Source organism: Megascapheus bottae, chromosome 2 (assembly GCF_031878675.1).
Source record: "Megascapheus bottae isolate mThoBot1 chromosome 2, mThoBot2.hap1, whole genome shotgun sequence".
In the NCBI taxonomy this organism is placed as follows: domain Eukaryota; kingdom Metazoa; phylum Chordata; class Mammalia; order Rodentia; family Geomyidae; genus Megascapheus; species Megascapheus bottae.
Genome location: NC_143510.1, coordinates 94,559,719 through 94,577,958, shown reverse-complemented (window position 1 = coordinate 94,577,958; position 18,240 = coordinate 94,559,719). Strand labels below are relative to the sequence as shown.

General features: G+C 49.1%; 1 protein-coding gene across 2 annotated transcripts in view; it reads right to left on the bottom strand.

Annotated features, from left to right (window-relative positions):
- Nucleotides 1-4,004: 4,004 nt before the first annotated feature.
- The window catches only part of Ppara (peroxisome proliferator activated receptor alpha), a 41,853-nt gene continuing 27,617 nt past the window's right edge, over nt 4,005-18,240 (bottom strand). For both annotated transcript variants that reach the window (XM_090328889.1, XM_090328890.1), the window contains 6 exons: nt 18,008-18,236; nt 13,540-13,700; nt 11,544-11,682; nt 10,366-10,568; nt 6,606-7,053; nt 4,005-4,371 (listed from right to left, as the gene is read on the bottom strand). In XM_090328889.1, the coding sequence (XP_090185015.1) occupies nt 4,124-4,371; nt 6,606-7,053; nt 10,366-10,568; nt 11,544-11,682; nt 13,540-13,700; nt 18,008-18,215 (1,407 nt within the window). In that variant the 5' untranslated portion in view covers nt 18,216-18,236 and the 3' untranslated portion in view covers nt 4,005-4,123. The remainder of the gene's footprint in view (nt 4,372-6,605; nt 7,054-10,365; nt 10,569-11,543; nt 11,683-13,539; nt 13,701-18,007; nt 18,237-18,240) is intronic.

Here is an 18,240-nt window from a genome sequence, read left to right as displayed (position 1 = left end):
AGCATACTAACTGAAGAGCTGCTAATGAAACAAGAATAGTTCATAGTCCTGGTGAGAAGTCATTGAGCTCTGGCATGAGACTAGGAAGCTTGGAGGGCAGAAATGGGAGAGAGAAGACTGGTGCTGGCTGCATGTGAAGTGTGGCGAGGGAATGGATTAGCACATTGGAAATAGGTAGTGTATCACTCTGGAGACGCGGCCAACTCAGGCCGTGCACGCACACTAGCAGTGAAATTTCAGTTTGTCTCTGCTTCCTTTGATTCTAGTGGACTTGAGAGCTAGGCTTTTCTTACATCCACTACAACGAGCACTGACTTATAAGATTCCAGATGTTTGTTTAATTAGAGGTCAGTTAGTCAACTATTTGCATTAGGATGCTTTTAAAAAAAAATCACAGTATTTATGATATAGGTATTCACATAATTCTTTTTCCACTCGTGTAGAAAATACAAATAATACTATAATCTTATCAGAAAGGGTGCTAAAGCTGCATTCACTTATTGTGAGGTACCTTTTGCCTTGGGCCTGAAGAAAAGATGGCGCTTTTTAACAAAGAAAAAAAAAATTCTACAAAAGTGACAACTTTACCAGGAAAAGGCTACTGGTTTTCAGGGCCGTGAGGCTTCAGGGCTTCGGAAGACTTGAGGCCCAAGGCCTGAAAAGGTATCCAGGAGCGCCCCCTGCAGGCCCCGTGTGTCCTAGCCGGGCCGTGATCATTGCTCCAGGAGGTAATGCTGCAGTTTGTGGGATAACTTGTGCCCCAGCAGTGATGTTGGGCCCCCACCTCAGATGAAGGAGCTTGATGCTGGGTGCAGGGGGAAGAAGGGCAAGAAAGGCAGAGGTGGTAGAGTCCCTTCTAGAGAGAGAAACATGGAGGTTTTCCATGTTTGATGCACATTGGTAAACTTCAGCAGAATCAACCAAGATTGACCTGGTCTTAATTTTCTATGATCTAAAAATCAATGCCTCTCTGTCTCTCTGTCTCTGTCTGTCTGTCTCTCTTGCAATGCATCTGATAGCTGTGGGGCTGTGGAAGTACTAGAGATCGGCTATGCCTACAGACACACACTAACAGACACACTAGTTGGTCTGCTCCGGTTGGCACAAGCTTTCCCAAGTGTTTTGGGTACAGGACTCAGGGCCCGGACACCTGGCTGGCAATGCTGCCAGCCCCTGGGGCACAGCGGAGAGGCCCACCTCCAGTCTTGACTCCCATCCCAGCTGCACAAGGACTGAGGCTGCCTGCTCATTTTGCCGTCTCTGCAAAGTCTGGTACTTTTGCTACTGACAGTTGAGCCAATGGAGAAGCTGGTTGAGTTGGAGAGGATGGGCCTTTGCTGCTGGGGGAAGCGGAAACACAAATGTTGCCTGGAACCTGCTGTGCTGTTAACTGCACTTTCTTCCCCCCTTGTCCGCTGACACCTAGCCAGCCGCAGAACTCTCTTTGAATGGTTCCTATTTGAAATGCTACACTGTTTGGCGCTGGAGTGTAGTTAGCCTAGGCTGGATTGATACCCTGTGAAGTCTCTGATTAAGTGATCCAGAATATCCCAGCACTGAGTGACCATGAGTGTCTTGGGTGGTTAGATAATTGGCATGCCTGCCTGGTGTTTCTTCCCACGGGTGGAAGTGGCTTTCGGGCTGCCATTACTGCAGCTTCCCTGGGGACATCACTGGATGCCTTCCAGGCCTTAGGAGAACTGGGGTGTGAATGCTGGTGGGTTGGTACAGACTGGGTGCTGGGCTTGGCTGACACTGCAGAAAGCCTAAGGAGGCTGTGCCGTGGAACCTTTATGAAGACTTCAACAGTGAATGGCTGCCCTGCAAGCCCAGGTCTGGAGGCCCCCTTCCCAGGGTGACGTGCGGACGGCAGCACATCGGGGCGAGGGGCTGTGTGGCGAGGGGAGCGCCAAGCTTATGAACTTGGAATCCAGCCTCGGATCCCCTCAGTGCTCGTGTTCTTTTTGTAGGAAGGATCACAGAGATGGAGGCACTGTGTGACGCAAAGCGTAGCTTCCTGATTGAGGGTCATAGGTGGAAAGTCTAGGCTCTGCTCTGATCCCTGAAGACTGCCTGCCTGTCGCTGCTGTCGCCCTTGCTCAGGAGCCCCTTTGCGTGGACTGCGAGGATCACAGTTCAAGGCCAGCCCAGGAAAAACGTTTCCAAGAGCTCCCCCTGCCCATCTCAACCAACTTACAAAAAGAGCTTGGATGAAGGAGAGGGGTGGCTTAAGTGGTAGAGTGCCAGCCTTGAGTAAAAAAAGCCAGACAAGACTGAGAGGCCCTGAGTTCAAGCCCCAGTAATGGCACAACAAAAAATGCTTAGTGTGATGGCACAGAACTGTCACCCCAGCTGTAAAGGAAATGTAAACAAGAGGATTATGGTACAGACTACTAAATATGAGACCCCATTGAAAAGAAAAGAACAAGAAGATACTTGGAACTGTGGCTCAAGTGGTAGAATGTCTACCTGAGTTCAAATCCCAGTACTACCACATACACAATGATTAACCATGAATTGTGCAGTTTATAAAAAAAGATGTCCTAATCTTGATTTTTATGTGTTCAGTGCAGTCTCCTGGCTGATGTCCTTTTGTAATGTCTCAGGAGCATTATCAGTGCCATTTGACCCCTTCCCTCCAACAATGACCCCTGATACATGCTGTGACTTGTAGAGGACAGAGCTGGCACGATTATCCAGCATGGGAGGGGCTACTGAAAACTCTCCATGCAGCAGTTTATCTAGTGGACAGGCTCTAGACAACCAGAATCTGCCTTGCTTTCATTGCATGGAGGTTCCAAAGTTGATGTGGAAAAGTAGTATTTTGGATGCTGAAAAAACTGCCTTACAGATACACAGGGGTAAAGAGACATAGCTAACCCAACCTTTCTAGACAGACAGAAGGAAGAACCAGTGGTAGCAAAACTGCCAGCTGAAGAGCATAGCACCTCCAATTCCATTCCATTCCTTCGGTGACCAGTCCCTCTCGGCCTTGGTGGCGGGTTTTTTTGTTTTTGTTTTGTTTTTTAAGCATCATATTAAAATAAGTGATTCAGAATCTGGGAGGCAGGGGCTTACACCTGTAATTCTAGCTACACAGGAGGCTGAGATCTCAGAATGACAATTTGAAGCCAGCCTAGGCTTTTATCTCCAATTAGCCAGCAAAAAGCCATAAATGGGGTTGTGGCTCAAGTGGTTAAACATCAGCTCTGAGGAAAAAAGCTAAGGGCGCCCACTTTCACTCCCCAGTACCTTCCCTGTCCAGCCCCCACAAAGGTGATAGAGCAAATGACAAAGGAACTGCCCCCAAAGAGCCTGGATGACATTTACAGAGCCCCTGTTAGTTTGTCTCTAAAACATTGTGGTGCTGCCCACAGCCCCAGTGGGTCTGCTCAGGCTCCCCAGGAGTGGAGGGGAGGACTGAGGAGGGCGAGGAGGAGGAGAGGACTCCTTTTCTCAGTGCTCAGCCTGCTCCTGCTCACCAGACACTGCCTTTGCCATGAGCTGGAGCTCACTGGGACCTCACAAACCAGGACATGGCCTTTCTGCATAGTTACTTACAGCCCCAATAGCAGTGAACGGAGAAGACAGAGCAAGGGGGCTGCACTCAGGTAGTTCTACCAACTGCTAGGGAAAAGTCTCAGTCCCATGATTAAAAACAGAAGCACATTGCCTTCCTACAGAGTCAGGAAACAGCTAAAGCCTTCCAAATAAATATCTTTTCCCGCCTATGTTATAAATATAGCTAACCTTTGGATACATCTAGGTTTAAAGAATCATAAAGAAGGTTAAAAAGTGCTGATTAGTTTTCCAAATTATAAAGGCGCACACCAGCTGGAGGATGGGGAGGGGCGAGGCTGCGTGCTGGCCCGGGGTTACCTGTTACCTAGGCGGCGGGTGGCTAATGTGGTCTAAAGAAGTGTGCGTTGATTAACGTGGGGCCAGCTCCAGCCAGGCCGTGAACTGGCACAGCTCCTCTTTCCCAGCTCTGGCACGGAGCACAGGCCTCGGGTACCTGCTTGGCCTCTGGATGTCGGGGCTGACGTGGTGGTGTGGACAGATCCGTGCTGTTCCCATCCTGCTATGGTCCCGGGGGGGCAGGGTGGCCCGGCTCCCAGGCGAATCAGTACATGTCCCTGTAGATCTCCTGGAGCAGTGGGTGCAGCGGTGCCTCTGACTCCGTCCTCTTGATGACCTGCACTAGCTGTGCATGCTCTGTGACCAGCTGCCGGAGGTCAGCCATTTTCTGGAGCAGTTTGGGGAAGAGGAAGGTATCATCGGGATGGTTGCTCTGCAGATGAAGCTTGAGTACGTGCACGATGCCCTCCTGCAGCTTCTCGATGTAGCCGATGTTGAGAAGGCCCGGGCGGTCTGCACACAAGAGAAGAAAGAGACGGCTGAGCTGGCAGGCTGCTCAACCTCCCCACGCAGACGTCCCTGCTTCCCACGGCTTTCCCACAAAACCCGGCAGCTTGCAACACTGCCCACCTGGCAACCAGACACACCTGGGTCTGCTCACGGGCCCGAGGGCCAAGCCGGGCAGCCAGTGTCCACTCTACACCTGGGTCTGCCCAGGCCCGAGGGCCAGGCGGGCAGCCAGGGTCCACTCTTTACGAGGGCCAGGTCAGGCAGCCAGGGTCCACGCTATACTTGGCTCTGCCCACAGGCCCGAGGGCCAGGCAGGCAGCCAGGATCAATTGTGTGCTTGTCTTGGCCTGGCCAGGCCCCAGGACCACCTCCACCCCTCCAAGCGTGGCCTCGGGTGTGGACATCCCCCCCATGACCACCCCCAAATCAGGAGGAGCAGCTGCACATCCTGATGTCATCACCACATCCTTCTAGAGGCCACATGAGCTCTTGGCTTTGGGGTGCCCCCTCGCATGTGAGGAGTGTGACTGGGCTAGACTGAGTGGGGCGGCTCACAGCACACGGCAGGTACCTTCTGCCGGGGAAGGAGGAGTGAGTGGGCACATACTGGCCGGACTGGGCGCTTAGAGACGCTGCAGTTAGGGGAGGGTGGCCAGGAGGCTGCTTTATTCCCAGCGACATCCTGGCACCATCAAAGGCTGAGTCCTGGCTCTTGGTCCCAAGCCCACTGCCCCCTCCCCTCCCCCACAATCGGCAGCAGTCCTCTCTCCAGAGCCCTGGTCAGCACTGGGACTTTCTCATGGTGCCAGTGCAAGGTTTTGCTGCATTGATGTTGGTTGAAAGTAAATGTAAGTATTAAGGTGGTTTTGTTTTGGTGCAGGTACTGTGGCTTGAACTCAGGGCCTCAGGCTCTTGCTTCATTTTCATACTCAAATATGGAGCTCTACCACTTGAGCCACACCACCACTCTGGTTTTTTGCTGGTTAACTGAGGATAAGAATCTCATGGACTCTTCTGCCCAAGCTGGCTTCCAACTGCAATCCTTAGACTGTAGCTTCCTGAGCAGCTGGGATTACCGGCAAGAACCACTAGTTCTCAGCTAGTGCTAAGTTCTAAAGAGATTTTCCTTAAATTTAGAAACTCCTCCCTTGTAATTTTAACCCTACCGGGCAGATTTTCTATTTACAGAGTTGACATAGGACTGTAACTGTGCAAAATATGCTGTACTTGCTTTTTAACCTCTGTGCTGTGTCTTGATCATATGAAAGGGATAATGACGAATGATTTGTTACTTTTCCTCTTTCATATTTTATGCTGGAGAAATGGCTTCTTCCACCAGACTAGGGCCCAGCCAGATGGTAGGTAACAGGGCCATAGGACACAGGCTGAGCGAGCCTTCTGAAGGTGGTTGGGGGTGGGGGGTGGGGCCTGGTCACCCATCAGTCCATGCCAAGGCCCAGCAAGGTCACTGAGCTTACAGTAGGCAGATGACCTTCCTAGACCTTTGACGGCTATTTAAGGAAACGTGACACTGAGCCACGGTTCTGGGAATCAGAGCAGCTTCTGCGGAAAGGCCCAGCTCTGCTTCCTCTGGCAGGGAGAATCTTAGGATTGCTTCCAGAGAAGCCAATGGTTTTCATTATGAACTAAAATAATTGTAACTAGAATAATCGTAACCAACAGTGATGGCATTATGCTAACATGTGTATGGTACTTTATGACATACTATAATGTGATATACTATGACAGAATAATAGTAGGAGAATATAATTAGACTATATCATAATTATACATTACATAGTTATATAATTATATATTGTATTCCACAGAAATTAGAATATATATTATAATTCATATATACTAATATATAATACTAATTGTAATGCTAATTATAATATTGTAATTATTGTAATACTAATTCTATATTGGTAATACTGGTTCAAGTACTATTAGATATAATAGAAATGGAGTTTAAGTAACAATTGTAAATATCTTCATAGTGTGTGCATGTATTGATACATGCTACATTAATAATGTATACTCTACTACACAACATCAAAGCAGTTCTCACTTAATTCTACCCAGATTCCACAGATTCAACTTAATTCAACTCAGATTCCGATGTCTCCCTACCCTTCCAGTGTCCATTCGGCTGTAACGGAGCCCACGCTGGCCCATATCGACCGTTAGGGAACCTGTAAGAGACGTGTCACCAGCAGCTGAAGTCAAGCACTAACCTCCACAGCAGATGATAGCGGCCACAAACAGGGAGATGTCGCTGTCATCCAGTTCCAGAGCGTTGAACTTCATGGCAAAGTCAAACTTGGGCTCCAGAATGTCGCAGAAGGGCTTCCGGAGCGTTTTCAGAAACTCCCGCGTTATAAAGCCGTTGCCACAGGCCACCAGCATCCCGTCCTTGTTCATGAGCGAGGACAGCATGGTGAAGATGGCCTCGTACACGCCGTATTTGAGCAGCGTGACCTGGTCGTTCAAGTCCAGGTTTGTGAAGCCTGGGATGGCCTTGGCGAACTCGGTGAGCTCCGTGACCGTCTCCACGGACATGCACTGGCAGCAGTGGAAGATGCGGACGCCCACCTCCTTGTTCTGAATGCCGTCGGCCAGCATCTTGGCCACTAGTGTCTTCTCGGCCATGCACAAGGTCTCCATGTCATGGATGACAAAGGGCTGTGAAGAGAGGGGCTCACGTCAGCCTGGGACAAAGTTCTCTGGTATCTCCATTATCCCCAGAGTCATGAACAAAGATCCGAGGATTGTGGCCCACGCAGGAAAGTCTGTGAGATTTTTAGCTTCACTTAACCAGCAAAAAGCCAGAAGTGGAGCTTTGGCTCAAGTGGTAGAATGCCAGCTATGAGCAAAAAAATCTCAGCTAGTACCCAGGATCTGCGTTTAATTCCAGCACTGGCACAGGAAAAGAAAGAAAGGAAAGAAGGAAAATAATGGAGTAGGGGGAGGAAGAAGGAAGGAAGGAAAGAAGGGAGGAAGAAAGGAAGGAGGGAAGGAAGGAGAAAGAAAGCAATGCACTGACTTTGGCAATGAGGCTGGCAGAGAATATTAGCAAAGCACCTTTCATATTTTATAATTCCTGAACTTCTAAATATGATTCAATAGTATTAGTTACAATAAATCTTAATTTTTCCATTCTGTAACATGTTAAAGGTAACATTATTTAACGACTGTGTGTGTGTGTGTGTGTGTGTGTGTGTGTGTGTGTGTGTGTGTGTGTGTGTGTGTGTATACTGGTCCTGGAGCTTGAACTCAGAGCCGGGATGCTGTCCTTGAGCTTTTTGTACTCAAGGTTAGTGCTCAACCACTTGAGCTACAGCTTTACTTCTAACTTTTTAGAAGTTTTTGGAGATAAGAATCTTAGACTTTCCTGCCTGGGCTGGCTTCAAATCAAGACCCTCAGATCCCAGCCTCCTGAGTAGCTAGGATTACAGGCATGAGCCAGCCACCTCGCCTGGCTTGAACAAGTTTTTGGTGTGTGTGTGCCCGTACCAGGACTTGAACTCAGCCACTCTTGCTTGATGTTTTCACTCAAGGTTGGAGCTCTGCCACTTGAGCCACAACTCTACTTCTGGATCTTTTTTTGTGTGTGTGTGTGCCAGTCCTGGGGCTTAAACTCAGGGCCTGGGTACTGTCCCTGAGCCTTTTAGCTCAAGGCTAGCACTCTACCACTTGGGCCATGGCTCCACATCTGGCTTTTTGGTGGTTAGTTAGAGATGAGTCTCACTGACTTTTCTGCCCAGGCTGGCTTCTGACTGAGATCCTCAAATTTCAGCCTCTTGAATAGTTAGGATCACAGGCATGAGCCACTGGGGCCCGAAAACAGCTAATTACTGAATGAATACACTGAGCATGCAGAGATATGCAAGAAAGTTGGCATCGGTGTAGAAATAGGCAACCAGGCAGTGCCAGGTGCCATAGGCCTCGTGAGGAGGTGCCTTGGCAGTGGGGCGGATGGCAAGGTTTGTATTCCTGTCACCTTCTGAACCAGGCCATGCCCTGCAGGACTGTGCCTTTCCATGCATGCTCACCACACACATGTGGATTCATCCGCTGACTGACCTACATGCATTCTTAATTCTTCCTTCTTCCCTCTTCCAGGACGCCAGCCTCTGACATCCTGCTGGTTCCCAGCAGAGGCCAGGACCTGGTGCCTGTCACTGAGCACCGCATAGTGAAGCCAGTGAGTCAAGGCTGAAGCCTGCTTTCCCTAACAACAGATGGTCTCCTCTTTGTTTTTGTGTGGGTACTAGGGCTTGAACTCAGGACCCAGCATTTCTGCTTAGAGTCTGTTCATAGTTAGCCCGCTACCACTTGTACCACCACCCCAATTCCAGCCTTTTCTGGTTCATGGAGCAAAGAGCCTCATGGACTTTCCTGCCTGGACTGACTTTGAATTATGATCCTCAGATCTCAGCCTCCTACATCACCTAAGACACATAAGACACACACACACACACACACACAGAGTGTCCATGGCGGTGACAAAGCCCAGAGCTCTCAGGGAGACACTTGGACAGTGTGGCCTGCAGGTGGCACCCTGCCAGCCAGTCCTTTCCCAGGCTGGACACAGATGGGAGAGGAGAGATGGGTCTTACCTTGAAGCAATGAGTTCTGGGAAGCAGGCCAGCCACTGGCTGGGTGGGAGGAAAGGGGGTGGGGTCTCCCACATAGGACATGGCCCCTGAGGCCAGCCCTGAGTGGCCCGTTCGGCTGTGTGTGGGCAGAAGCAGGCCCTCAAGTGTCATCACACACCCATTTGATGTTCCTGATACGGTGAGCCCCAATCCCAGACCCTTCAACCATATGTCCTGTCCTGGGGGTGGGGTGGGGTCCCAGGAGACGGTGGGTAATATGGCTCCAAATGGAGAGATGCAGGGCGGGGTGCGGGGGAGGGAGAACCAACACTAACGGAATCAAATGAGTATCAAAGAGCAGTGTTTTGTTAGGATTAAAGTTGACCATTCAGTTTGCTTGAAATTCTCAAGAGAGATTTAAAGTCTCAAGTGGAAGTTTTGGCTTCTCTAATTCTGGGCTAGTTATTACCAGCACAGAATGGAAAGGTGACAAAGTAAAGCTGCCACCGTCACTCTTCCCCTGGGATCCAGAAAGGCTCCAACTGGCGTGAGCCTTCGGGCCTCCAGGTATGGTATTTGCTAAAACTTTCTAAAATGTCATGGCCTAGTTAGTTGGAGAATTCACTGAAGAATTAAGACTCAGTAAAAGAAGGGTTTGGTTTGTTCATAAGAGTAAGCAGCTTGTGAAATCCTTTCTTTTCCTGTGACTAAAAATTCCAACTTTTAATTCCTATATAAGGAATGCTCCAAGCTGGTCATTAGCACAAATTAAACCCACTGCCCCACGCTCACAGGCAAAAGGTCTTTACACGACCTTCTAGAGCCAGCATCTCGTTGAAGGTGGCCCCGGCACTCTCCTGCAGTAGGGCCTGGGTGGCAATGGCAGTGGGGGCTGTGGACATAAGCCAGGCAGCTGATGAGAGAGGAGGGCGGCGGGCGCCCTCTGGAAGGGTCCAGAACTATGATGATGAAGTTTCTCAAGCAAGGCCTGAGTCACCCAAGCATTCTCCCGGAAGGAGGAGAGGGCAGGCGTTGGGTACAGCGGGAGGGCGGAAGGGAAGCAGGTGTGGGAGAAAGGATGGTGGAGTGAGTTTGAGTGGGAAGTGAACGGTTTCATTTTATATCCTGAAACTGGGCATCGAAAGAAATGCATTTCTAAGAAACCCTCTGGTACCTGGTAAGGTATTAACTAGGTTATTTGGGGGGATATGGATTACATTGCCATTATAATAACTTGGTTGCTAGGAGCTCTGAGGCCGGCTCAAGAGGAAGACAGGATTTGCTCTTAAACGACATCTTACAGGATCAGCCGGAGCCATTTGTATTTCCATGGTTTGGGTTTTCTCCACTCCCAGCACCGGGTGGTCTCCTGGCACCATGCCTCCCAGGCACCTACCGGGTTGTTGGTGGTCTTCCCCGCCAGGATGACCCGGGCTTTGACCTTGTTCATGTTGAAGTTCTTCAGGTAGGCCTCATAGATTCTCTTGGCGAGAGACTTGAGATCCCCAGTCTCTGACCCTTCCACATGGTGCTCACAGGTAAGAATCTCTGCCTTCAGCTTTGCCTTCTCAGATCTCGGCATTCGCCCAAAACGAATTGCTGTGGGGTGAGGGAGGGGCGGGGATGGGACAGTGGAGACAAAGACGAGCAGCAGTGAGGTGGGTGGAGGGAGGCCTGGGAGTGAGGACCAGGATGCCGGCGGTGGCTGAAGACTGAACTAGAAAGGAAGTCCAACAGGACTCAGCACTCATCACCCCTCTAACCAGGGCTGGGAGGGGGGGCGGGCAAGAGGAAACCCCAAATGCAAGCAATGCGAGCTCACAGCACAGCACCCAGCAGGAGCTCCGGCCTGCCGCCCTTCAGGAGGGCCTGTGTGTCCACTGGATTGTAACGTTGCTTTTCTTGTCTTACCCCTTCTGAATAAAGCACTCAGTTCACTTTACCTTCCTGTACGAATGAGCTTGGCCGAATACCAGGTCACTCCGAGGATGGTAAAACGTTTGAAATACCACACGTTCAAACATGGCCTCCTGCCATCCAGTGGTGGGAGGTCACTGCTGTTGTGTCCAGCCTGGGTCTGGGTCTGTCCCTGAGCTTTTCATGGTCAAGGCTGTGCTCTACCACTTGAGCCACAGCTCCACCTCTAACTTTCCATTCGTAGTTTAGTGGCGATAAGAGTCCCACGGGCTTTTCAGCCTGGGCTGGCTTCAAATTGCCATCCTCAGAGCTCGGCCTCCTGAATAACTAGTATTACAGGTGTGAGCCACTGGGGCCCGGCTGCTGATTTTTCAGCTGGTTAATTGGAGATAAGGTTCTCATGGACTGTTCTACCTAGGCTGGTCTCAAACCTTAGATCCCAGCCTTCTGAGTAGCTAGGATTCTGGGCATGAGCCACTGGGTCTGGTGGGCTGGGACCTTGCACCACAGCCCAGGGGTGGCCCCTCGGTCGGTTCCTAGGCTTTTCTCATGTAAGAGGATCTCCAGTCGAATGTTGCAGCACATCCACTCAAAATGCGGTCCAGGAAAGTCAACTGAGGGACGGAGCAGGACACCGTGCGGGGAAGCCTTACCTACCGTTGTGCGACATTCCGACCGACAGGCACTTGTGGAAGCGACAGTACTGGCACTTATTTCTATTCTTCTTCTGAATCTTGCAGCTGCGCTCACACCGGTCATACACCAGCTTCAGCCGGATGGTTCGCCGAAAGAAACCCTGGGAGATTGACACCGGTTTAGGAAAGAACACAGACCCCTGGGAATTCACTGTAATGCTTGTCGTGATTCATTCTAACGCTTGCATTCAGTTTTCTTGGGTCCACTTGTCATTTCTTCTTAAATTAACTCCATTTAAAAAGTGATGGTCTAAAATGTCTCCTCTACATTTAAAATGAAAAACAGGTGAGAGGGGATAGCTCATGCCTATAATCATAGCAACTTAGGAGGAAGAGGATTGAAATTTGAGGCTGACTCTGGCAAAAAAAAAAAAAAGAGTGCTACCCATCTCAATAAGTATGTTGGGTACTATGGCACATAACTGTAATTTTAGCCACACAGGAGACTAGAAAGGAAGACTGCTATCCCTAGGAATATAAAAATATTAAAGAAAACAACAACTTGATGTAAAGCAGGGCAGGGTTTGTGGCTCAGGTGGAAGAACCCCTGCTGAATGCAAACCCAGTGGCACCAATAAACGGAGAAGATTCCAAGTGTTTTGCGAGTATCTTCACCTACATGGAGGACATGGACTGGACCCCAGGCTAAGCCAGCTGCTTCTTGTGTTGTCACCTCCCTTGCCTGCCAGTCCATATTTGTGATGAAGAACTGTGTTGTTGTTGGTTGTGGGGCTTGAACTCAGGGTCGGGGTGCTGTCCCTGAGCCTCTGAGCTCTGCGCTTGAGCCACAGCACCACTTCCAGTTTTTGAGTGGTTAATTTGAGATTAGAGTCTCACAGAGACTTTTCTGCCTGGGCTGGCGTTGAACCACGATCCTCAGATTTCAGTTTCCCGAGTAGCTAGGGTTACAGGTGTGAGTCACTGGCACCTAGCAGGATGAAGAACTTTCTAGGATTTTTTTCCTAAGAGAACATTAATTCCCTAAAAGAAAAACAGATATTATAAAAGAAAGTCAGCTATTTATAAACATTATTCTTGCTTTATAAAAGCATTTAAACTTTACAGAGCAAGGAACAACTTTCTTAGTAAGATGAAAGAAAGATCAAGTCAAATGTGGCCCTAGTAAAAAAGCCACTTTACAAGTAGTTGTTTTTTTTTTTTTAAGGGCATATTGTTAGAAAACTGGAGCTGATTTTTTTTTTTTTTGCCAGTCCTGGGCTTGAGCTCAGGGCATGAACCCTGTCCTTGGACTTTCTCAAGGCTAGAGCTCTACCACTTGAGCCTCAGCACCACTTCCAGCTTTTTGCTATGTATGTGGGTTACCGAGGAATTGAACCTGGGTCTTTGTACATGGTAGGCAAGCACTCTACCACTAGGCCAAACTCCTGGCCCCTGGAGCTGTTGTTTATTTTGAAAGTTGGGCACTGGTGGCTCACACCTGTGATCCTAACTACTCAGGAAGCTGAGATCCGAGGATCGCAGTGTGAAGCCAGTCCGGGCAGAAAAGTCTACGAGACTCATCTCCAACCAGAAGTGGAGCTGTGGATTAAGTGGAAGAGCATCAGCATTGAGTAGAAAACGCTAAGGGCCAGCATCCAGACCTGAGTTCAGGTCCCAACACTGGCACAGAAAGCAAGTTTATTTTGACTTTGGGTCCTTCCTTGTTATTTCTTGCTGGTGTGTGTGGTAGTGGGGAACTCACATTCACTCAGCTCACGTGCTCATGGCTGGCACTCTACCACCTGAGCCATTCCTCCGTACTTGATTTTCCTTTAAGGGACACATTTCTATCAGTTACTTGCAAAGAGCAACTGCCCAAGATACCAGAGAGAGAGGAGTTAGCCAGCACCGAGGTTTGTTTTGGGGCCTTTCTGTAGAGACCTTGATAACAACCACCATCTAAAGTCAAAGCGCCTCGCATGGGTGTCCCTCCCCCCCGCCCCCCAGGGCCACCGCACCTTGCAGCCCTCGCATGCGTGGACTCCATAGTGGTAGCCTGAGGCCTTGTCTCCACAGATCCGACACTCGATGTTCAGCACTCCACTGGGGGGCTCGTCCGTGCTGCCAGGCACGGCCGGGCAGGAGACTGATGAGGGACTGGAAGCTGGAGAGAGGGTATCTATGGGCAGAAGAGGAAAACACGGAGAATCCCAGCTGCCCCGCCTGTGTTGGAACCAGCCTTTGAGGAGATGACAGAGGGGAGCGTTTGCTCATGAGCAGGACATCTGTCCTCAGTCTCCCCTCCCTGATCAGGCTCTCTTGTGCCCTGACTGTCAGGAAGCTGGCATCCCTCAGCCCCTAGGCGCCTGTGCACACCCACTGGCCAGTGTCCCGAGGTCCGGTTCTGCACAGAGGCTGTCTTACTGGACTACACACCATACACAGAACTCACTGTTTTGTTAGCTTGCCTGCTTCCAGGTCTTCTATTAACTCAGTGAATGGCACCCAAACACGCGTGAAGGATTCGTGTGGGCCGGGGGTGGTGAACACCTGTCATCCCTGCTTGTGGAAGGCTAACTAAGACAGGATTGTGAGCATGAGGTCAGCCTGGACACCATACTGAGACTCTGTCTCCAAAGGGCAAAAGCTGCAGGCAGCATCCAAAGCATTATCCATGGAGGAAAGGAAAGGAAATAGTAATAAAAAACACAACATTTCTGGAAGAAAATGAAGAGACAAGCTCAGACCTATAATCTAGTGACACAGGAGGCTGAGAGCTGAGGATCGAGGCTCAAAGCCAATCCAGACAGACAGATGAGAGATGGGACTTCCTCCATTAGCCAACAGAACAAGTTGATGGAACACCAAGAAGGATGTGAGTGATTTGTACCAGGACTAAATAATCACTCAGCAACATAACCGGCTGTAATATCCTCAATTATTTAAAGTCAAACATGGATTTTAACTCACAGATTTAAAAGAATTCAAAGAGAAGTTATAAAGCATTGTGAACAGAATACAAATACAACTTGTATCCCAGTGCCTCGTGTCTATAATCCTAGCTACTCAGAAGACTTGAGATCTGGGGGTCGTGGTTCAAAGGTAGCATGGGGGGCTGGCAGTTTGGCCTAGTGGTAGAATGCTTGCCTAGCATGCATGAAGACCCGGGTTCCATTCCTCGGTACCACATACATAGAAAAAAGCCAGACGTGATGCTGAGGCTCATGTGGTAGAGCTCTAGCCTAGAGAAAGTCCAAGGACAGTGCTCAGGCCCTGAGCTCAAGCCCAGGACTGGCAAAACAAAAGCAAAAAAACCAAAGGTAGCATGGGCAGGAAAGTCCATGAGACTCTCATCTCTAAAACCACGAAAAGCCAGAACTGAACCTGTGGCTCAAGTGGTAGAGCACTAGCCTTCAGTGAAAAATCTCAAGGACAAGCACCCATCTCAGAGTTCAAGACCTAGGACTGGCTAAAAAAAAAATCTGAGAGCTCAAATTAGGCTCCTCCTAGGAAAGGTCTATTCCCAGCATCATTCATGGCAAAGTAACAACCACTAGGAACAGGCAAGGTTGTTTCACAGATCTGTTTAATATTGTACTGGAAGTTCTGAACAATGTAGTACCATAAGGAAAAGGAATACAAGGAATCTAGCTTGAGCTGGGCTCTGGAGGCTCTTGTTTATTATCCTATCCACTTAGGGGCAACAATCTGGAGGACTGAGGTTTGAGGCCAGCCTGAACAGAAAAATCTGTGAGACTCTACCTCCAAAATAACCAACCCAAAGCAGAACTGGAGGTGTGGCTCACATGTTAGAACACAGTTGACAAGCAAGTCAGGTGAGCTTGAGGACCTAAGTATTTAAAAACCAAACCAAACAAAAAGTAACTTTAAAAACGATGTGTAGCCGGTGCCTGTGGCTCACACTTGTATTCTTAGCTGTTCAGGAAGCTGAGATCTGAGGCTCTTGTTTCAAAGCCAGCCGGACACAAAAGTCAGTGAGACTCATCTCTGATTAGCCACCAGAAAAGCCAAAGCAGTGCTGTGGCTCAGTGGTAGAATACTAGCCTTAAGCTGATGAGATCAGGGATAGTGCCCAGGCCGAGTTCAAGCCCCATGACCGACAAAAAAAAAAAAAAAAAAAAAGACTGTGTAGTCTGAGAAGGAAGGAGTAAAAGAGGGTCCTGCAGCAAACAATATGATTATCTATGTGAAAATCTCAGACTCTCCACAAAGCTACTAGCATGAATTAGTGAGTTTAGCAAGCGCATGGGCAAGATACGGGATTATTATCCCCAAATCCACTTTAGTTCTCAGTGTGTAGCAATGGATGGTCAAAAATTAAAATGTGAACAAAATCAGTATCACAACTATGTCAAGATATAAAATACTTTTGCATGAACCCAATCACAAATATAGAAGGGAAAAACAGCCCACAGGCTGGGAGGAACCAGGATGAATGGCCACGCTCGCGGAGCGGAAGGCTCAGTACTCAGGGGTGTCTTTGCTCCCCCAGATGTACTAGAGTCAGTGTAGTCTAATGAAACCCTCAGCAGGCTTTCTGAGGTAGAAACTGACAAACTGATGTGAAAATGCATATAAGAATAAGAGTGGCGTGAGGCCGAAGATGTTTGGAGAAAAAGAGCATAGCTGAAGAGCTGCCCACTTCAGGCTTTCTCATAAAGCCTGTAAGCAGGATGTGCGGCATTGGTGTTCAAAGAAACAAACAGGTGAACGGGGCCATACAAAGAGCCCCAAAATACACCAACAATGTACGAGTCCACGTAAAAAGCTGGGTCACAACTGAAATGGAAAAAGGAAAGAAAAAGAAATTCTGATCAATGTGCAAGAAGTAAATCAATGACGCTGGCACCGTGGGCAGCTAAGATCACAAGGGAAAGAAAGGTCCCAGCCCCAACAGGACTTCACTTTTCAAAAGACACAGTTGCTGGGTGCTGGTAGGTCATGCTTGTAATCCCAGCTACTCAGAAGGCTAAGCTCTGAGGCTCACAGTTCAAAGCCAGCCAGGACAGAAAAGTCTGTATGAGACTCTTATCTTCAATTAACCACCAGAAAAGTGGAGCAGTGGCTCCAAGTGGTAAAGTGCTAGCCTTGGACAGAAGAGCTCAGGGACAGTGCTCATGCCCAAGCCCTGAGTTCAAGCCCCACAACCACCATCACCAACAACAAAAAGAGCAAAAGAAAAACAAAAGATACAGTTCATGGAAGGAAAAGCCACTGACTGAGAGGAGGTATCTACAACTCACAAAGCTGATAAAATCCTTGAATCCAGAACCTATAAATGATTCTCAGTAGTCAACAGCAAGAAAATAAGCAACCCTAGCAAAAAGCAAGCAAGTAGTTGAAGCACTAGTGAAGATACGCATGGACAGCCAGGACCAGAGAAATGCAGATGGAAACATCGCAGCGCGATACCGTGGCTGTCTAGAGAATGCTCAAACGGCTGCTTGTGCCTGAGGCTGCCAAGGCTGCTGGGAGACAGAAGCTGGAATAGTGCTTGCTCAGTTTTTTCAGAAGCTATACACACATCTGCCTGAGATCCCAGCCATTTGACACTGGAGAAACCGTGCAGGTGTTCCTACAGAGACCTGGCAGAGGAGCCCTCCTGAGGCGGCTCCTGCCACAGCCTACGACTGCCAGTGGCTCCAGTGCTCCTTAACAGGAGCCTGTGTAAGACACCCAGTGGCCAAGAAAGAAAGAAATGTCCAACCCTTTGGGATTGCGGGGGCTTGGAGGGGGCGCAGCTCAGTTGGTAGAGCAATAGCCAATGAGCAAACACATCAGATATCAAGTTTGAGCCTCAACCTGGGACAAAAAGAAAAGAAACAGGACGCCGGTGGTCCACCCAGGCTGTGATAACCAAGAGTGGATCACCATGGGGATAGATCTTAGCCGAATCAAAGAAACCAGCGGGAGCATAAACTTCCATTCATATAAATTCTAGGGAAAATAAAGTAAGCTGGAGGGACAGAAAGCAGATCTCAGCTATGAGGAGACAGGAGGGTGGCTGGGGGAGGGAGAAAGTTTACAAAAGCCACACGTAAGCTCTTGGCCTGATGGACACAGTCACTCTTGACTGTGACGATGGTTTCACAGGTGTGTGTGTGTGTGTGTGTGCGCACACACACCAGATTACTGTGTTTTTATTTTGTGCTAGTATTAGGACTTGTGCCAGAATCAGGCCCTGGCTGCTGTTCCTTAGCTTTTCTGACCCAGGCTTGTACTCGACTATTTGAGCCACACCTCCACTTCCAGAATGCTTTTTGTTGTTAATTGGAGAGGAGTTCCCTGGCTTTTCCCCTCCAGGCTGGCTTCAAGCCAGGGCCCCTGCGTCTCGGACTCCTGAATTGTTAGGATTATAGGCAGGACCACCAACCCATGGCGACATCAGATTATTGTTTTAAGTAGATCTTCCTGCTTTCTCAAGGACAGCATGTTAGTAGACAGTTTCCAGGAAGTAGCACTCACCTGTGATAACCGAGCCATCTGAGCTAGGTCCGCTTCCTAAATACTGATAATCAGCGAAACTGAAGCTTCCAGAACTTTCCTCACCAATGGACTGTGAAATCTCTTGAATGCTTCCCATCTCTTGTAAGAACTCTTCTGACAAGGGGCTTTCCAGGTCCTCGGTCTCCAGTGGGGAGAGAGGGCACATCAGGCTTTCTGCGTCCACCATGATGCTGGTGGAGCCGGTCCTCTGT